The sequence below is a fragment of the Mesocricetus auratus genome, unplaced genomic scaffold (genome assembly GCF_017639785.1).
Source record: "Mesocricetus auratus isolate SY011 unplaced genomic scaffold, BCM_Maur_2.0 Super-Scaffold_100023, whole genome shotgun sequence".
Lineage (NCBI taxonomy): Eukaryota > Metazoa > Chordata > Mammalia > Rodentia > Cricetidae > Mesocricetus > Mesocricetus auratus.
This window is the reverse complement of record NW_024429204.1, coordinates 4842578-4864060: the sequence shown is the minus strand read 5'-3', so window position 1 is coordinate 4864060 and position 21483 is coordinate 4842578. Positions and strand designations below refer to the sequence as shown.

At 47.4% G+C, this 21483-nt stretch overlaps 1 protein-coding gene across 2 annotated transcripts in view; it reads right to left on the bottom strand.

Annotated features, from left to right (window-relative positions):
• Fzd6 (frizzled class receptor 6) overlaps positions 1–14609 on the bottom strand; it is a 30077-nt gene extending 15468 nt beyond the window's left edge. The window contains exons 1-2 of one of the 2 annotated variants that reach the window (XM_040730427.1): positions 14477–14609; positions 13312–13641 (exon numbers count right to left, since the gene is read on the bottom strand). In XM_040730427.1, the coding sequence (XP_040586361.1) occupies positions 13312–13488 (177 nt within the window). In that variant the 5' untranslated portion in view covers positions 13489–13641; positions 14477–14609. Of the gene's footprint in view, positions 1–13311; positions 13642–14214; positions 14347–14476 lie in introns of those variants that run through there. The other variant, XM_040730428.1, reaches the window with a different exon arrangement.
• Positions 14610–21483: the final 6874 nt, after the last annotated feature.

Below are 21483 nucleotides of genomic sequence, written 5' to 3'. Positions count from 1 at the left end.
AGGAGGATTCTGGGAATTGTAGTGAGGAGAGCTCTGGCCATGTGATCTCCCAGGAGCAACAGGTGCTCAGGAGTGCATCCTCAAAAAGATAAGTTTTTATAAAACATATATTAGTAATTATGGGTTAATAATCAAGTCAGAGCTAGCCAATAAGAAACAGAGCAAACGGCCAACAGCTTTATAATTAATATAATGTCCTGTGTGTTATTTGGGGGCTGAAAGCAGCAACAGGAATCAGGTTACACAGGGTCATCGTTTTCAAGGGTTTATTTATGTATTTATGTGTGCCTGAGTGAATTTATGTGTGCTATGTGTGTATGCAGGTTGCCCCAAGAGACCTGAGGGCGTCTGATTCCCTGGGATTGCAGTCCCAAGTGGCCGTGAGCCATCGGATACGGGTACCCAACCACAGTCCTCTTCCAGAGGTCTGGAGTTCAGATCCCAGCACCCATGCTGGGCAGCTCACAACTGACTGTAACTCCAACTCCAGAGGGCACACACACACACACACACACACACACACACACAGCATATACAAACAGACACATGCACATACACGAATAGATAATAAAATATATATTTAAAAAGAACACAATTCTTAAAGTCATCATTAAAAACTGATTGACATTACATACAGAGAATGTGTAGTAGCGGAGGATTGAAAATTCTGGTTTGAGAGGAAGGTACCGGACTTATGTATTAGCATCATTTCTCCACCCTCCTTAAAGCCACTGAAAGAGATGTTTTTATTTAAACATTAAAAAAAAAAAACCTCCTAACATCATAGCTGTATTAACAAATGAGAAAACAAAACAGGAAAAGCTCTCGTCAGTGAGTTATAAGGCTTGAGAAGTTTCTGGACAATAAAAAGAATAGGGGTTATGTTTTATTCAGTTTGGCCAACAAAAGCTCCTGACTTACAACAAATACACTTTAAAATGCACTGCTGAATACTACTTACACCTAATGGCCTTGTGTCCCAGCGCCCAGCTCCAGCAGGCGCTCCCTGGAGATCACAGGCCACTCCTGCTGGAGAAGCATGTACGCTAACTGCAGATCTCAACCTCTCCCTCCATTCCTGAAAGCCCAGTACCCCTGTCTCCACCCCAGCTCTGTAGCAGACCTGCTGTGGCCTCTCTCCTCACCCTGCCTCCATTGCCAGTGGGCCAACTAAGCAGACCCTGGTGGAACACCCTGCTCTCCTCCCTCGTGTGAAACGCCTCTACGGCCCCCAACCCTTCCCCATTCCGAAGTCTCAGGTTCCAATACCCAGAAATACATTTTACCTGTAATCCCCAGTGTTCGCACCTTTCCTGCAAGTGACACACAGCTACCACACTCTCCTAAGAACCAGGGAGGAAACAGAAGCCAAGGAACAAAACACCCAACCGGCCAAGACCAGATACCAGCAGCTAGAATTACAGTCTTCCCCATCCCAGATGTCTAGGCGCCAGCATAAAAACACCATCGACAACAGCCAGGAACAATTATGTCTCCAGCAGAGCCCAGTAGCCCTACCACAGTGGGCACTGAGTATTGCAAGACAGCTGAAGCGCAAGTCAAAGACTCAAAACAACCTTTTTGAGTATGACAGTGGTCCCCAAGTGTCTGATAGCCAGATCCTTCAGCAGAAAGAATGCAAGGGGACTGTATTGCCTTCTAACAGAGAAATCACCTTACAATTGTCACACCGAGCTGATGGCCAACGTTTGAAAGCTGATGTCCATTTTAATGACAAGACGAAAGACCTCACACACCTGCTTTTGCTCTACAACTTTCTGTTTTGGGGGGTTTTTCGAGACAGGGCTTCTCCATGCAGTCCTGGCTGTCCCGGAACTCGCTCTGTAGAGCATGCTGGCCTCGAACTCACAGAGATCCGCCTGCCTCTGCCTCCCGAGTGCTGGGATTAAAGGCGTGCACCACCAACTCCCCGGCTGCTCTACAACTTCTTACAGGACAAACCCAGCAATGTGTGGTATACTGAGAAGCTTCTGGTTTCTCAGCCTCTGGGTATCTGGCTAACTATTGTTTGACTACCCAATATGTCACATGTAAGCCAACCTGGTGAATCTACTTTTAATACATGTTTATTCTATGGGCTCTACTCCTCTTGAGAGCCCTGACACGGCAGCTTCCCTACCACAGCAACGCTGATGTTTATATGCAGAAAAGAGACTAAATCAGACACTGAACATGGAAACTATGTTAGGCTCCTCAGTTAGAGGTGTGTGAGGCAGGGGAGTGACTGGCAGAGGCGGTCACCCTTCCTTGGAGATGTGAGCACAGAGTTGTCAGATGCATCAGTTTGGCACACACATACACAAAAAAGAGGACCTCAAGTTTTAGGTGAGAAATCTCCCGAATCTTGAACCTTGGGACTTCTCTATGTTTAAAACGAGGTGCAGGACAAAGAAAGCTTGCCTTTGGATCAGATCCAGTAGAGTCACCAACTTCCGAGTCGATTCAGACTAACGGACAAAGGACTTGGTCTTGGAGACCTGAGAGGACCTTTGAGTCAGTTCTTCTCGAAACAATAAACAGTTAAGTGGGAGGTGCAAACAAGCCCGATACACTAAACAAAGGCAGAGCTGTCCTGGCCCCGAAGGAAACCCCGCCCCTGGGAAGCCTCTCTGGGCTTCCTTCTAAGGTGACCTCACAGCACCTCGACACCACAGCCACCCAGCCAGGCTGAGCTGTCACCTCTCAGGGAGAACGCGCCGGTTTGTTATTGCAAATTATTCTGGAAATCCCCAAATATATGCTGGATTGTTCTTCCTCTAGACTCATTGCTGCTGTTAGCAGTACCTCCCCTGTGGATTCTAACTCTTACAGTTCCAAGGATACTTATCATAATATCACAAATCTTAGAGTTAGCAAAGCTCATGGCGAGCTTTCGCAGGCGCCTCAATAACCCTGTCAAACAACGGTGCAGAGGCGTCAGACCCTGAGAGGTTAAGTAACCTTGTACAGTGACAGGGTTGTAAGCCCCAGGAGGAGACTCTAGCCCATGTGACCCCAGAGGCTACCCCTCTTGATATTTTACAGGTCACACATCAAAAAGCCCAAGCTATGTTTATCATTCCAGATACCGTGCAGACCTGAATGTGCACAGATGATTCTGGAACAAATAACTTAGAAACAAGTACTACTTCAGACAACAGGTCGTTCCGCCACTGAAAGCAGATCAACCGAGCAGCTGCCACCAGAGAACTAAAAAGCAGAACCAAGGCCACAAAGGTGGCGGTGTGAAGTACAGCTTCCCAGGGCACTGTTTAGTTAGAGACCAGAACGACTAGCACCCCCGCATTTCTGGACTCGCATGGAGTAAACCACGAGACTTGCAGAGGACCTAGAGCCTGAGAGGCTGAAAACCAGAGACGCAGTTTGATCCTACAGGTTGTCACGTTCCTTCAGTTTGGAGCGCTTTTCTTTCATTCAGTGACAGTGGTTTGGGACCCTTGGGACCCGGCGTTCTAATGAGGATGTGTGACAAGGACGGATCTGTCACCCGGAGCCTCCTCCGAGACAAGATCTTCCTTCTTGGAAAGCTGAGCTTTGTGAGAAGAATGCGAATCGTCCCTGCTCCATTCCTGTCACTCTGTAGGGCTTCAACCCAGAGTTCCACTCTGACATAACCCGTGAGGGTCAACTCAAAATAAAACCTGCAAGACACCGTTGAGATTTACTTCTGAGGGTCCAGAGAAGGAAAGAAAAAGGGATTTTATGAACCAGTATGCGCTGTGGAATATTAACTGTAGGTGTGTTATATTTGTTTATGCTCTGAAACATCTGTTTAACGATGCAAAGATGTTGCATTTGTTTAACTCTGTGAAGCTGTGTTACTTTGCCTGCCTAAAATACCTGATTGGTCTAATAAAGGGCTGAATGGCCAATAACAAGGCAGGAGAAAGGATAGGCAGGGCTGGCAGGCAGAGAGAATAAACAGGAGGAGAAATCTTGGAGGAGGAGATCAAGGAATGAGAGAGAGAGGAGAGAAGCCCACAATGGGCCAGCCACCTAACCACACAGCCGGCCACGGAGAAAGAAATAAAGAGAGGCATACAGAATAGAGGAAAATAAAAGCCCAGAGGCAAAAGGTAGACTCAATAATTAAGAAAAGCTGGCTAGAAACAACTCAAGCTAAGGCTGGGTATTCATAAGAAAGAATAAGACTCCGTGTGATTTATTTGGGAGCTGGGTGCCCCCCCCCAAAAAAGTCAGAGAGTAAAACCAACAACAAATATGGGTTTGTTTCTCAGAGAAACGAGATTTGGAGTGGCGGCTTCAGAAAGGGTTCTGGAGGCCAGACAGTAAATGGGCTTCAGACAAAGCCAGCCCACGGTCACCTCTAAAATCTCTCTGTGTGTCTTAAATCGCTGTATCTAGCAAAAGTACGATCACCATCTTGGTTTTCTACAAACATTATCATGGGAAGAATAGTCAAACACAAGCTGGTAAGAGGTCTTTTCTCTATCATGATAGAAAACTAAAATAAAAAAAATAATGTAGATCAACAGGACTTTCTGAGATTAGTGACATCATCAACACCAGAAATCCCTACCCCTTGCTCGGTTTCCCATTCTAGTGAAACGAGATGTGTTCTCAGCAAGTTGTCTTCAGCAACCCAAGTGCATGGCTCAGGCTCTTTTTCAGCTGTAGTTTCCCTACTGAGACGAATCTGTGCCGCATGGCTCCTGTATGCAGTTCTAGCCTGGCTGGTGCCCTTTGGCATATATGGAAGGGTCAGGGGTGCATGCAGCCTAACTTGCCTCAGAAAGAAATTCTCAAAGAGCAATCCCTAGACCAACTCCCACGAACTTCTTAGAAATGCAGATTCACCAACCATCTCAGATCTATTGATCTGAGAATGGACGCTGGGCCCTTCGGATGACAGCCACTGCCTGAAGTCAGCACTTCACGTCTGCGCCTCAGTTTCCCTGCAGGACCCTGAACACACATCACAGGTGTCAGACTGGCCCATTATCCTGAGGATGCAAAACTGATGAGGCCATAGACCTACCCTCCAGATCCCTGGTAAGACGCAAAGGCAGATAAATGGGTTTAATTCTACTGAATTAAACTGACTTCTCACCTTGGTTTCGCTCCTAGTCCTAGCAGGGGCTGAACAAAACAATGGGGTATCTAGAGAATCTAAATAACATCTAGTTCACCAGCCTCAATCCCTTCTCATGAAGTAGGAGCTGTGGAACGCACCTACTCACGATCACGTGTGCCCAATAGCATCCCATCTTCAAGTGGCTACACATATCTTAAAGACACATGGGCAGTAGTATAACCGTAATAGCTCAAGTTCTCAGAACATCTACTTCTGCCACACTGCTGTTTTTTCCTTAAAAAAAAAAAAAAAAGGAAAAAGAAAGGAAAAGATAGACAGGGCTGCCAGGCAGAGAGTATAAACAGGAGGAGAAATCTGGGAGGAGAAGATCAAGGAATGAGAGAGAGAGGAGAGAAGCCCACAATGGGCCAGCCACCTAACCACACAGCCAGCCACGGGGTAAGAAGTGCAGTTCAGTTTGGGACAGCTTGCCCAAGACCCTGCGCATTCAAGTAGCAGCTGCAGGGAACAAACAGCGTTGGCAGCAGCACTGATGGCCCCAGGCAGGGTTCCCTTGGACTAAAGGACAAAAGAGGACCAATAACAGCCTGGTTTATACAAGCTGGCCCAGCCGAGAGTCAACTACTATATCGTGTTAACTTTATTCAGAGAGAGTCCTAAGTAAATAGAATTTTAGCTATTATGTCTTTATCCATACGATCAGTTGAAAGATAGTCTAAGGATTTACAGAGATAGAATATGACCAATAGAACAGCCAGATAGGGAAATTTAAAAAAAAAAGAAAATTTAGTGTGTGTGTGTGTGTGTGTGTGTGTGTGTGTGTGTGTGTGTGTGTGTGTGGTGGGACCCAGGGATCCCTCAGATCAGGCTTGGTGGCAGGCGCCTTTCCTCACTGAACCATCTGGCTGCTAGCCCCACATAGTTACTTTAAAGAGGAAGATGGCAGGCCGGGCGTTGGTGGCGCACGCCTTTAATCCCAGCACTTGGAAGGCAGAGGCAGGCGGATCTCTGTGAGTTCGAGGCCAGCCTGGTCTACAAGAGCTAGTTCCAGGACAGACTCTAAAACAATACAGAGAAACCCTGCCTCGAGAAAAAACAACAACAACAACAAAAAGAGGAAGATGGCAGAGCGCATGATTAGCATATGGAAAAGCTGTGTGTGAGCATGTTTCTCCACAGTGAGCCTTCAATACCCAGTGGTGTTCGTGAATGCACACTGGAATGTCTCGACGCAGAGGAAACTCTTAACCATGCAGACGAAACATCCACTCTGTGGGTGTCAACCAGGCCTTCTGTTTTGGTTTTTGCTTTTTTTCCCATTATTCCAAGATTTGATGGTTAGGCTCTGGAACAAAGGGGTCATTGTGGCAGGAAGAGATATCTAAATCCAATACTATGACTTCCCCTTGAGGCTGACCTGGTTATTGCTGAGTGGTCAAGATGCCAAAAGCAGAGAAACGAACAGTCTTAAGTCTTTAGCACGGCACCGCATCCAGATGCTGGAGCGTGCGCTCGGCACCACACCCAGACAGACCATGAGGCTGTGTAAGTCAGGATGGACCCTGTCTCCCTCACCATCAGCATCTGCCCTCAATGAAATTCAACGTGCCGTTCTCCTCAGTGGACTCCTCCTACGTCAGGATCTCGGGTGTAGCTCTCTTCCTTGGAGTTTGGGCTCGAATTCTCACCTACCTATTAGGTATATAAGTTGCCCACTGCTACACTAGCCGGTTCCTTTCCTGACTAACTGGTGCAGGTGCCCTCTCGTAGCAAGAAAAGAAAAACTCAAGGAGGCTCCTTCTACAGAGTGAAAGTAATCAGAAGCATATAGAAGAAATGAAGCAATAATCAGAGCACAATGATATTACAATAACCCTAAATGTGCATTTTGTTTAACGAGCAGCCGTGGGCAAAAGGCAATCTAAGAATATAAACCTTTGCTGAAAACTATAATGAAAAAGAGCAGGACAAAAACATATATATATATATCTTTGAAGAGACTATAAATTCCACGACAGCACAGAGGTCTACCCGATTCACTACTGTATGTCCAGTACTTGAATGGTGTCTCTGGTTATTGATCTATGAACTCAAATAGCTGGTTGACTGGGTGGATACCAGCTAGTCTCCGTGAGTATACAGGAAACGGGCCTGGGGCTGGTGGTGGAGAAGTACTGAGAAGTATGGGCTAGACTGTTCAGCTGAGGCACTGGGAGAAAGGAGGCGCGTGGTAAGAAAAGCAGAGAGGGTAGGGGTGGTCCTGCAGCAGCCCTGAGTTGGCTGGGCTTGACCTCAGTTATTGCTGGAGAACATTCATGTTTTGGCTGAAGCATGGGGCAGCGCCCTGCCGGTTGGTACTTGGCAAGCGGCTGCCAGCACCTGACTTTCAATTCAGAACTTAGGCGCTCTGCTCTTGGTCACACTCAGTACTGCCCACTGGACAATCAAGGCTTCCGCTTCCTGCTGTAAGGGGGGGGGGAGGCACCAGAAAGAACACTGGTATCTGGTGATAAGGACTGAGAGACAGCCAAGAAATCTGCAGAGAGATTGATAAGAGAAAGTGACAGAGCTTATTGAGAAAAGGAACAAGGAACTCTAAAGGGCCCTAAAATGCTAATTCAGTGTAAACACTGTCAAGGTGATTACAAGAGTCTGGAGACAATTCCTTTGACTTGTTTTGTTTGTTTATCCAGACAGGGTTTCTCTGTGGAGCCCTGCCTGTCCTGGAACTTGCTTGTAGACCAGGCTGGCCTTGAACCCAGAGATCCACCTGCCTCTGCCTCCCTAGTGCTGGGATTAGACGTGTGCCTGGCCTATAGTGGATTTGTTAAGGAAATCAATCGGTTACTGTGTTACAAATTCTTTTCCTTACTTACATCAAGAAGTTCAATCTCAAGCTAGTCAACTTCTTTAACAAATGTGAAGTGGAGTTTCAAAAAAAAATTTTAAGTGCACAATATTTCCATATGGAAGACTTGTTATTTAAAAAAAATATTTCTTGGCAGGGAGCATTTAATTTAATCTCCTTTGGAAAATTGGAAAAATAAACATGCTACTGGTTGGTATTAGAAAGGCAATTGTCCAACATGGAAAGCTATAATTCTGAGAAAACTATAATTCAGGTATACAATCGATAAATATTAATAACCACATTTATGAATACACAAAGTGGAGAAATGAAACCTATTACCACCTGCATTCTACATTCTCAAGGAGAGACGATGATCACCATACTCTTCCTTTGTGGTCAGGCTCTGCAGAGGACATGGCTAACAGCATCCGAGACTGCAGGGTACCAAGAGATGGATGGGGCTCTGTGCCTACCCCCAGGCTCCTTTCTGCTCACATGCGGACCCACCTTCACTCGGTAGACCCAGAAGTAGTCAAGGTACTTTGCTTGTGTCTACAACATGACATCGCAAGGGAAGGTGGGCAGTGGGTCTACGTTTAAAACACTACAGCAGCCATGATACTCCTGACTGAGAGCACCCTGAGGTGTTTATCTCAGCTCTGTGACTCCTGGATTCTTTTAAAAGCACACAAAAGCAAATGTCTGAAAAAGTCACTCTACAACAGAAACATTGTTTCTTAGAAGCCTGTCGATACAGTATCTGCCCATTCCTTTTATTTTCAGTTGAATATAGCCGCTTTAGTAGTACATACTAACAGGTGGAAAGGAAAAGGTATTTTAAGGCTTACTTCCTTTACACTGTTTAAAAGCAGAATGGCCACATGCTGGTCTAAACAAAACGCATGACTCTGCCTCAGCCTGGACCTCAACAAAGAATAATACAACATTCCTGTTTCCATTTTCCCTAGACAAACCTCAGTCCTAGGGTATGAGGTCAGCCTCGCACAGGAAGTCAACCTCATAAGTTCTGAAACGATGCTCTAGATGGAAAACAAAAGACACATGATGGAAAACCAGTCACCATTTGTTTTCCCACCGGGGAGAGTTCAATTGTACAACATCCTTTTATTACAGAGCCAAGTTACTACTCAGTCGTAACTTAACTCTTTGTAATACAAATGACCTTATGCTTAGGTAGTGAAACGAGGAGGAAAAACCAAAGTCTCTTTATTCCAAGCAGTTTCTGAAGCAAAATTGAAGAGCCTTGATCTCCCTGTCAGATCCTTTTGAGTTGTGATAAACCTGACTAAAAATTCATATAGAGTGGGGTGTGGTGGTTCACGCCTTCAATCCCAGCACTCCAGAGGCAGAGGTGGGTTGCTTTCTATGGGTTAGAGGCTAGCCTGGTCTACATAGCAAGCTTTAAGCCAGACAAAGCTATGTAGTGAGAAATATCTAAAAAAAAAGCCCCAAAAAAACAGAAAACAACAACAACATTCATATGGTGGAGTGGGGTGGAGCTGGAGAGACAGTTCAGTAGTAAAAAGTGCTTGCTGGCTCTTCTAGAGGACCGCAGCTCAGTTCCCAGTACCCATATCCTGTAGTTCACCACTGCCTGTAATTCCAACTCCAGGGGATCCAACGCCCTCTTCTGGTCTCTGTGGGTATGTGCGCTCACATGCAATACACACACACACACAGCATACACACACACACATAGTTCAAAAATAAGAAAAAAATTTAATTCACATTCATAGTGTGGTGAGATGCTCAAGGAATGTCTTAGATTTTTTTTAGTGCTGTGATAAGACACCATTACCAAGGCAACTTACAGAAGAAACAGTTTATTTGGGGCTTATGGTTTCAGAGGGTTAGAGTCCATGACCACCATGGTGGAGAGCACGTCGGCGGGCAGGCAGGGTGCTGGAGCAGTGACCGTGAGCTCCCACACTGATCCACAAGTAGAAGGCAGGGAGAGGGGCTCTGAGAAAGATGCCAGTTTTCTGAAACCTCAAAGCCCGCCCACAGTGACACACCCCCTCCAAGCAAGGCCACACCTCCTAATCCTTCCCAAATAGTTTCGCCAACTGGAGACCAAGTATCCACACACAGAAGCCCATGGGACCTTTCTCTTCCAAACCACCACAGGCAGTAAAGAGTTGCAAGCAAGCATGGAAATATGAGTTCGAATTCCCAGCACCACATATAAAGCTGGGCATGGCTGCACACACCCGTGATCCCGGAGATGGGGGCAGAGACAGGTAGATCCCGAAGGCCTGCTGGCTGGACTCCAGTTCGATGAGACACCGTATCTCAAGACAATATGATAGAAAGCAATAGAGAAAGACACCCAACAATACTCCTCTGTCTGGCCTCTTCAAGCCGCGGCCACACACAAATAAATAAATAATTCCCAGCCACACACAAATAAATAAATAAATAATTCATGTGGCAATTAAATAAGACACAGCCTAGGTAATGTATTGCTAAGAATGCACATCCACGTTTATTTACTCCGTGATACTCTTATTTGTAAAGCACTTTCGGTGACTCTAAGGGTTAGCAAGGTACAGCTCACAGGCCTGCCTACTGCCCACTGAGGCTTTACTGAGACACAGCCATTTTGTTCCCCTACTGTCTATGACAGCTTCCCTGCCACAGCCGCACAGGTGGACAGCTGTGACAGAGACTGAAGTCCATCGCACCCAGTATCAGTGGCCCTTCACGGGGGAAAGGTCTAACTAGTGGGTCTTAAACTTTAAACCATCACACCTTAGCACGGGGAGAGCTTGTTAGACGGCTGTGCTCCGTCTTCAGAGGCCACGGAGTCTAACGTGCGCAGAGGCCCGCTGTCTATGAGCTAAACCTCGAGAGCTGCTGTTCTGTCTTATCTAATCACAGATTAACAATGCCCCACAACACATGGACTTAATACCTAAACTCGGTAAAGCTAGCGCAGATGAAGCGAGGCGTCAAAGCCCGAGAAGAGTTGACAGGTCGGCTCAGTGGGGGAGGGCACTTGCCTGGCAACCTGAGTCAGCTCCCCGGAACTCACAGAGGAAAGAGAAAGCTGATTTCCACACAGTCTCTGACCTCCACATTGGCGCTGTGCATGGCACATATGTGTATACACACACACACACACACACACACACACACACGAACACACACAATAACAAACTAATTTTTTTTTATGAGATAGGGTTTCTCTGTATTGTTTTGGAGGCTGTCGGTCCAGCCTGGCCTCGAACTCACAGAGATCCGTCTGCCTCTGCCTCCCGAGTGCTGGGATTAAAGGCAACAAACTAATTTTTAAAAGAGAGAAGTAAGATAGACTTACATGGAATTCTTGGTAGCTAAGAATATACATTTGAGCCGGGCATGGTGGTGAGTGCCTTTAATTCCAGAATTCAGAACACAGAGCCAGGAGGATCGTGAACTCAAAGCCAGCCCAGGCTAGACAGCAAGTTCTAGGCCAGTCTGGGAAACACAGGAAGACCCTGTTCATCAAAACAGCAAAGACCAAAGACGTCCTGTCCTAGCGGAAGACTTCTAAGGGCAAGGTTTTCAATTTCTACCTGGCCTACGGAGACTGTTCACAACCAGACTGAACAACTAAGCAAGACCCTGTCTCAACACAAAAAGTCTTTGCAAAACGGGGAAGAAAAGAAAGACGGAACAAGCGGCTGACGTGACGAGACACAATTCCTCAGGCGGTATCTTAACACTAACTCACTGGAAATGCAACCTGGACAGCTAGCTCCAAAGCCAGGAGTGCTTGGTACGTGACAAGCATACAGAAAGAGACCGGTAACGTCAACACTCAAATAAAGAGCAGAAACCCTTCTTGAGGAGGTCCAGACGTAAAACTACCTAGGTAAGTAAAAAACAAACAACCAAGAAAACAACAACAACTTTCTAAGGTAGAAAACAAACACTTGTCTTTAAAACAAAATGCATGTAACAGAGGCCCATTGATTCTGTCTTCAAAAAAAAAAAAGCCTTTAAAATAGCAGGGTGTGTCCCTCTGACCTTCCCGTGTCACGCTACACGGAGGAACTCAGGGTAAACGTTAGGAATTTCTAAGGTCACTGTCAGGGTTAAGATGCACATGGCTGCTACACAGAGAGGAAGCCAGGTTATAAATGCTTCAGGAACACGCACTGAAACATGAGTTATAAAACAGTATCATCAGAGGAGGCAAGCGCAAACGTGGTAATTAGTGCCACATGGTGTTCCCACGACATACTATGGTTCTGATGAATCAATGGAAGTCTCCCAGCATCCTTTGCTGAGTGTTCAAAAGAACCACACAGGGGTGAGGCTGCAGCTGAGAGGAACTTGCTTCCTCTGATAAACGGGAAGGAGATTTTGCATCGGTTTGGAACGGACTCCCGAAAGATTACAATACTGTAACTTGTCAACCTTTGAAAAGCTATATCTGAGTCTTTAAAAACTGTCCTACCCAGACAGGAGCCTAGAACGAGGTGGTCGGACAGCTATTCAAGGAGACAGCAGGGGAAGACCTTCCAAGTTGCACGAGCAGATGGAGTCAGTTTAAAAAGTCCTGTCTGGATCAAAATCCTCGGGGTTTATTCTTAGAGGCAGCCTGAGGGAAAAAAACCTTTACTGCCTTCAGCTTTTTCAGAGAAAAGACTACAAAAACAACACACTCGTCTCTTTCTTGCTTCAGGAAACTTATCAGCCTAACAGATCTGTGAGGCAGGGCAGGTTCCTGTCTCTTCAGGTTAGGTCTTTCTTCCCACACCTCCCTCAGATATTTGCATATCTCTAAACCAGAGACAGGCAGGTAACTCAGGCAGCTAAGGAGACCTTTGGTGACACCGGGTTCTTCACCCTACAGGCAGGGGAGGGGGGCTCTTCTTCTCACACGCGCTGACTTACAGAAAGAAAACATACTGAACTGCTAACCCTGACTCAGTCACTGTTCAGAACGTCATCTTTAACGCCAAAACGTCCCAATGACTTACTTGCTTTGGAAAAACTAAATCAAACTGCAAGTACTTTCATGAAACACGTTTTCTTCAGTTTTAGCTCAAGCAATACAGGTTATATGCTCAGTCACCCACGAAAAGAATTCGGAATTCACAAGAGAGGCTACCACCCAAAACTCAGAAAAGCAAAATGGTTTAATCACCGGTGATCACGGTTCTTTATAAAATAAACCTTCTTTGAAGCAAATTAACTAGAGGCCCCAAACGTACACTAAGTACGCCAGTTTGGGGATGGGAAGGGTGAGTTTTCAAAAGTAATTATAAGAGCATGATTTGTAAAACCAAAATTATGTTTAAAGATAAAAAGCAACAGTTTAAAAAAACTATGTATACACTAATTTTCACTAAAGGCGTGACGAGTCACTGACCTCCATCTCCACCGCAGCAATGCCCTGGTCATAATGGCCCATGAGGTTAGGGAAGAATGTCATGTTGTAGGCCATTTTCATACATCTGGGGACCGTGATCGGCTCACAGGTGAAGAGGCTGTGTCCCCTCACTGCGGGCAGGCAAAGGCAGAGCCACAGAAACGGAGACATCTCCATCTTCTCCCTTCGCACTCCCGGCTTCACCAAAGGCCCCTGCCACCGGGATGTTCCATCCAGAGACAAACATTCAAACCTCTCATCTCACGGTGTTAGCCATTTTTTGTGTGTGGGTGGGGAGCGGCTTCCTGAAGAGGAGCTCTGGGTCAACCTCTGTGAAAACAAACCCCGGAGTGTGTTATCAGCGGCACGAGCCCGCACAATCAGATTTGCGACAAACTTCATTCTTAGGTGGCTGACACTGGGGGGGCGCGGGGGGGGATTATGGAAAATTCCATCCTAGCAAGAGCCGCCTTTGGCAGGGAATGAATGCGAATGCGTCGCTTTGGCTATGGAAGCTTGAGTTCTGGGGAACCGCGGATGAAGGAAGGTTTGGGGTAACAGGGAGGCGGGGGTGGGAGTGGGGAAGGGGGTGGGCGAGCAGGTGGGAGAAGGCGTGGGGGTTAGAAGTAAGGACTGGAGGGGCGTGCGGCCAAGGGCTTGGTACAAAGAGAGGAAAAGCGAGGCCCAGGCCCAGGGTTCTTAGACTTGAGCACTGCACAGGGACAGTCTCCCGCGGATGTGCCTTTCCTGTCTCCCCAGACGGCCAGTCTGTCTCGCCGGCTCGACCGGGGTCCCTGCCTGGTGACCCCACAGAGCCCTTAATCCCCTTTGGCTAGTTCTGCACTTTCTCCCGAATGCGCTCACCCGGTGCCCTCTCCACCCCGCCTTCCACCCGGCGCAAACCTGCCCTGGGCAGCTCCTGGGGGTCGGGGTCGTCCCGAACTCCCGGTGCCCTGCGCCCGGGCACCTGTCCCCGACCTGCAGCGCAGCCGCCGCCGCGGCGTCCCGGGCCTGCGGGGACCCGGGAGTCGCCGTCCAGGAGTGGGGTGGGGCTCGGAGGAGACGCACCTGCGGCGCCAGCCCGGGCCGCCCGCTCGCCCGCTCGCCCGCCCGCCCGCCCGCTCGCCCGCTCGCCCGTCCGCCCCGTCGGGCCGGGACGCCTCACCTCGGGCGGCTCGCCCTCCGCGGGGCTGGGAGGGGTGGGGTGGGGTTGGGGGGCAGCGTCCGGGCCTCCACCGCCTCCGGGGCCGCGCCGGGGAGCGAGAGCTGGCCGATCCCGCGAGACTGCGCCGCCAGGTCGGCCGGGCAGGTTGGGGCTCGCCGCGGCGGGACCAGCCCCGCGCCCCGCCCCGCCCCTCCCCACCCGCCGCGGGCGAGCCGGGGCCGGCGAGCCCTCCCGCCCGGCCGGGTCCCCGCCACCCAGTCAGCCGCACCGGGGACCCAGGCGTCCAGCCCGGGACTGACCGACGGCCCCCGTCGGAACACACTACTGCCCGCTCCACCGTGTGGGTCTGCTCCCTGGTGTCACCCGGTGTGACTCCCGGGGACCCGCCTGAAAAGCCCGTGAACTCGGACTCTCAGGCCACCACCTCGGCTCCGGCTGGTTCTGCAGCTTTCCTGCCCCCAGAGCCCCGCAAAACTCATCTGACTTAGTCAACGTGGTTTTTAGGGCCAGCTCTGCCATGTCACTCCAGACGCATTTTCCTACAAGGAGCGCAGGGCTGCTTAGAGATTTCACCATGGAGACAGGAGACGGGCACGACGCCGGTTACTAGTGTTTTTAGTCCTTTGCATTCATTCAAATCCAGTCCGCAGGACTCTGGTGTGCGGTGCAAACGAACTTGCTGAAACGCTTTTGACAGATGCAAAGTGACTGTTGTTGTTGCTAATGGGGAGAGAACCCACGGCCTTGGGCACACTAGGAATAGCGAGCCTGCTTTGTTATTAAAAGGCATTTGCAGCCAGAGAGTAACTTGGGAGCGCTGTGAGCGGAATCACTGTGCTGTACAAAAAAAAAAAAAAAAGTCACATTTCAATACCTGGGTTAAAGGACGCCACTGGATAACCAGAGGAGACTTGAGATCTGCAAAAACGTAAAAATGGAGATGAATTTGGAGAGAACTGTTTCCCAACTTTAGCAAAAGTTTAGGACAAGCCCAGCATGGTGGCGCACGCCTTTAATCCCAGCACTCGGGTTGGCAGAGGCAGGCCGGTTTCCGAGTTCCTTGGACAGCCAGACTATACAAAGAAACTCTGCCTCGAAAGAAAATAAAATAAAGCATAGAACAAGAGTAAAAGCCGAGGCAGTGTTAAAGAACATTTACTAGTAATTACCTTAATTAATCTTAATATCATTAAAAGCCAGACAGTTTGTGTCCTGCAGAATGGTTTTCTATGTAGGATGTTTCTATGTGGAAAATTAACCTTCTACACGGGAAGGCTATTTCTCACAAAATTTCTACATTTCTATATGAAAGGAATATTTCTCAGTTAGGTGTGGTGTGTCGGGCCTAGATTTCCAGTACTTGGAAGGCTAAGACAGATCTCAAATTCAACGTCAGCCTAGGTTATAGAGCAAATTGAAGCAAATTCATTGAGTCCCTGATCAAAATACAGAAGGGAAAATTACCTGGTTCCCTTACTCCTACAAGCTCTGTGAACCTGTTTCTGAGCGGGCTAGAATACTTGAAGCAGGTAGTGTCATTTTGATGTGATGGGTTTGAAATCCATAAACATATATACTGTGTCATTTGGAGGGTAAATGTCATGAGATTTTCTTTTTTAGAAGCCGGGTCTATTTTTATCCTTAATTGCATTTAATTATATAGTGAGTAGTTATGAACTAAAATGATTTGGGGGCAGTAGATGTGGGTGTGGAACACTGAGTCAATTATCTGTGTATCACCCTTGTCTTTCGATATAAAAAGCTTATTTCAATGGCATAAGATTATGAAACGAACCTGAGAGTTCAGAATTTCTGGGACCTGCCAGCGTGTGATGCTGGACAGTGGTCAGCCCTCTTCACCTGCGTATCATCATCTATAATACAGATTTTTTTTCCTGACAGTGATTTTTTTTTTTGCCATCTTTTCCTTCTTGGTTTCTTTATGTTTCTCTGATCCCAAGGAATGTGGTCACTGAAAGTTGAGTCAGACTTTCACTTTTGGTTTGAAGCATAATTTTTGCAAGGTATGGAGTTTTAGGCTGGTAGATGTTTTCTCTTGTAGCATGTAAAGTATTCCGCCCTACTCTTGTTTCTGACCTGTCCTTGTATGGTGAGTTTTCTCACCATCACATCTGTTAGCTGTGTGTTCTTCACAGACGTTTCTTTAGCAACTTGAAGACGCTCCCTTCCGGTCCTAGTTTGCCAATTTCTGTCAACTGCTTTTCTGTGTCCGCTGGTGCGGTCATGGAGCTTTTCCAGTTCAGCCCATGCATGTGATGAACTGTACACCTTGATTCTAAAATGCTGAACCAGAGGACAAATGATGGTTGCCACATACAATGTGTATCTGTTGCGGCTTGCTTTGTAACGGAGCATGCGGCCAGTTTCGGAGAATGTTCCGTGAGGTGCTGAGGGGGAAGGTGTATTCTTTTGTGTTTGGGTGGGATGTCCTGCAGATATCAGTTAGGTCCGTTTGAGTCGTAATGCCTGCTAGCTCCATTATCTCTCTGTTTGGTTTTTGTCTGGATAACCTGTCCATTGGCTAGAGTTAGGTATTGATGTCTCCCACTATTAAATGTGTGAGGTTTGATGTGTGATCTGAGCTTTTACAAATGTGGGTGTCTTTGCATTTGGGGCACAGATGTCAAGAACTTATCTTCATTAACTCTGAAGAGAACCATAGCTTTTTGTTTCCTGGGGAAACAAAGGCATAACCCCTCCCCCAACACGACCTATATTCTGCCTTTATTTTGAAATTAGGACATTTATTAGATATATAATTTGGGGTTCTCAAGTTGGGATTCTTCTATTCCTATTGTTCTTAGGTTTGGTCTTTTCATAGTGTCCCAAGTTTCCTGGGTGGTTTGAGTTAGGGGTGTTTCAGATATGACACTTTCTTTGACAGATGAATCTATTTCTTCTATAGTATCTTCAACGCCCGAGATTCTCTCTGCCGTCTTTTTCTGTTGATGATGCTTCTGTCTTTAGTTCTTGTTCGCTTATCTAGATTTTCCGTTTCCACAATCCCCTCGGTTTGTGTTTTCTTTATTGCTTCTGTTTCCATTTCCAAGTCTTGAATAGTTTCCTTCACCTGTTTGTTTGTTTGTTTCTTGGCATCCTTTAAGGGATTTATTGATTTCCTCCGCCTTTTTTTTCCTTGATTTCCTTAAGGGATTTTTTTTTCATTCCCTCTTTTAAAGCCCTCTATCATCTTCATAAAGTCGTTTTTTATGGTCATTTCCTTGTGTGTCAGCTGCGCTGGAATACTCAGGCCTTGCTGGCAAACGATAGCTGTTCTCTGACGGTGCCATGTTGCCCTGGCTGGTTCTTGGTTGTGTTCTTACACTGACATTTAGGCGTCTGGGTTTGGGGTGGTTATAGGTCTGGGTGCTGATTTCTGAGCTTGTCTTTGTTTGATGGGTGTTTCGCTCCTTGGTTTCTGTTTCCTCTTTGGTCTTCTAGTCTTTGTGGCTTGGATTTCTGGCAGTGGTGTGAAAGTCTCTGTTCAAGTTGGGGGCTGGCGTTTTGGCAGCTAGCTTGGCCTTTGGTGCCCCAGGGGGGTCTCTGCCTGAGCTGGGCATATGGGTTATGTGATTAGGAGGGGAGTGGGGATTGTGGCCACTGAGTGAATGGGGGAAGTCCACAGGTGGGCTGCCTGTCTGGGGTTCCGGTGGCTGAAGTGGCCTCTGCCTGAGTTTGCCCATCTATTTTTCTGGCTTGCTTGACCTGCGCCTATTTTTCTGACTGGTGTGGCCTGCAACTGGACAGCTGAAGGCCACAGGAGTTGGGGTCAGGGGCACATTAGCAGGGAGGGTGTTGGGGCAGGATGGGGGGTGGGTAGTGGAATGGGTTTTGGGGAACCAAATCCAGGATCTAGAGAGTGGGGGAGTTTTGTGGTCAGGGGGTCGTTTACCTCTTTTGACTGGTGTGGCCTGATCCGGGGCAGCTTCTGCTCCTGATGTACAAGCTTTAAATGATTTAGTCTTACTATCACACTTTTTAATTTGAAATTGGGTTTATGTGTACCACAAGTATGCAGTGCCCACAAAGGCCAGAAGAGGGCAATAGATCCCCTAGAACTGGAACTACAGGCAGTTGATGTGGGTGCTAGGAATCAAACCTGGGTCTTCTGCAGCGAGTGCTGTTAACCTCTGAGCTACCTCTCCATACCCTTAACTTATTTTTAATTATGTGTATATGTACAGCCGGATCTTTTCATCGGGACCATTGGCTCCCCAAAAATGATATGGAGACTTATTATTAGCTACGAATGCTCAGCCAGTTAGCTTAGGCTTGTTTCCAGCTAGCTCTTACAGCTTAAATTAACCCATTTCTGTTAATTTACTTTCTGCCTTGTGGTTTTATTACCTCATCTCCATAGTGCCCATCCTGCTTGCTCTGGGTCTCCGCCTTTCTTCTTCCGAGAGCTCTCTCTGTCCGGAAGTCCCGCCTATACCTCCTGCCTAGCTATTGGCTGTTTAATCTTTTTACCTAAACCAATCACAGTGACATATCTTTGCACAGTGTAATCAAATATCTCACAACATATGTGAGTGACTGTGGGGGGGGTCCAGGTGAGTCCAGGTGCACACAGAGGCCGGCAGTGTTGGTTCCCCCTGGAGCTGCAGTAATGGGGGGCAGTTATGAGCTACCTGATGTAAGTGGTGGAAACTGAATTCAAGCCCTCTACAAGAGCAGTGTGTGTTCTTCAAGGCAAAGCCCATCTCTCCAGCTACAACAGTCATTTTTACACACTGTTAAATTATATTTGATCATTAAGGTGTTTCATGTCTACATTCATGAGAGATATTAGTCCGTATGAAGTTTCTGTCCAGTTTTGGTATTGGGCAAATGATGCTTTCATAAAACAAGCTATAAGATAGGCCCTCTATTTTGTCTTCTGGAAGACATTCAGTTAATCTTGACATTATTGATGCTTAGAATCGATCATGGAAATTCTTGATCATGTGGCTTTAATTTTTTTCTGTTCCTTTTTTATTTTTATCCTTCATGATACTTTTTGGCTGAGTCAGTTTTGGATATTAAGCTCCATTGTTTTTCCCCTTTTTGGCTTTACAAGTTTCTACTGATTTATCTTGAGCTCAGAGCGTCTCTCTTCAACCATGTCCAACGTACTAATATTAATGAATCCACCATAGGAATTCCTTTTTTTTTTTAACAGTGGTTCCCTTAAAGATCCATTTATTTTTATTTTGTTTTGCCTACATATGTGTGCGTAGTGCCCACCGAGGCTAGAAAAGGATGTGTGAACCTTTGCAACTGGAGTTAAAGGCAGCTATGAGTCACCACATGTGAGCTGGGAACTGAACCCGGGTCCTCTGCAGTCAGATGCTCTACCACTGAGCTATACTCCCATCCCGGGTCCTCCGCAAGAGCAGTAAGTGCCCTTAACTGCTGAGCCAACTCCAGTACCAACAGTGTCGTTTTATTTTTCTTGTATCCAGGAAATTTTAACTCATTCTTCCCTAAAATTTCAGTTTCTTAAAATTTCCCACTTTGGGTATTTCCTACTGTTTTCACGACAGCCCTTAGCATTCACTGTAGTTATTTTAAGTTGCTGGTCTACTAATCATAGTATCGCTGCTGTGTCTGGAACTTGTTCTGATGCTTGCTGCTTGCCCGGTCTCTGGTTGGATTTGTCGTGCACCTCATGATCTTTGGTCACAAGCCGAACGTGACCCGATAGGACCTGGAGGGCAAAGGAGATGTCTACATGTGACAGGAGGGAGCTAGGGTTCCTTCTCGCCTTGGTGATGGGAGACTCGGGGGATTCACAGGAACGTCTTAGCTTTCCAACCCCCTTTGATAGGACAGAAGAGGAGGGTGATGGGAGATGCCATTCTGAAATCTGTCTCTTATTGGTTGTTGAATAAAGCACTGTTGGCCAATAGGGAGGCAAGATAGGTGGGACTAGGAGTCGAGCAGGATTCTGGGAAGGAGAAACACAGGTAGTCACCATGTAGCCGCCATAGGGGTAAGAAGTCCGGACCCTTTTCTCAGGTAAGAGAAACAATTAACAATTATGAGGTTAAATACTTAAATCAGAGATAGACAGTAAGAAATCAAGGAAACGGCCAACAGCTTCATAATTAATACAGTGTCTTGTGTATTATTTGGGAACTACAACGTAGCAGAGCCCAAGCGGCCGGCCGGGGGGGACCAAAGCGGCTGGCAGAGGAACAGGCATCACCCTACAGGAGGGGAGTAGAATATTTTACTTACTCCAGTTGGAGCAGACTCCCGGTCGTTCAGGCTCTAGGAAAGCACTTGCTCTCGAGAGTGGGTTTTCTTAAGAAAAACAGCGCTCTGGCATTGTGTCTGGCAGCTTTCTATCAGGTGGAGATACCGGAGGTGAGCACCTTGTAAGGTGAAATACTTCATTTCATGGTTTCTGCCCATGGTCACTTAGCCCTGTTGCTTTGGGGCTGGTGGCAAAGCAGCCATGCCTGGAAAGTGTGGTGAAGACAACTCCTCACCTCGTGGGAGCCAGGAAGCAGAGAGACAGGGAAGGGCTGCCATCCCCACTGTCCTTGTGAGCAAGCCCCGGGGAGGACATTGCTGGGATCTCCTAGTAGGTCCTGCCTAAGTGCCCTAGGGAGTGTAGGAGTCGGGAGACAGCTTCTGGGAGTTAGCTCCCTCCTTCCACTATGAGCTCTAGGGAGTCGAACCCACGCACTTTCACACACCAAACCATCTTTCAGCCACTCTGCCTCTTGAATAGCGCTTCCGGGCTGGGGACCAAGCCTTTAACAGAGGGCCTTGAGGAGCAATCAAGATCAAATTATCGTAGTCATGCTCCAATGGGCTGTTTCCTCTCCCCTCCCTCCTGGATGCAGAAGGGGGGTTTCTTTGGCCCTCAGCGGGAGACCCTGAAGGTAAAACTCACAGCAGCGTGGGGGGCCCCCAAAGACAAGGCCCCTTGGGACCTTTGGCTCTGAGATGGTCCACAGAGCCCCCAGCAACTCAGCGGCTACCACTCCGGTGTT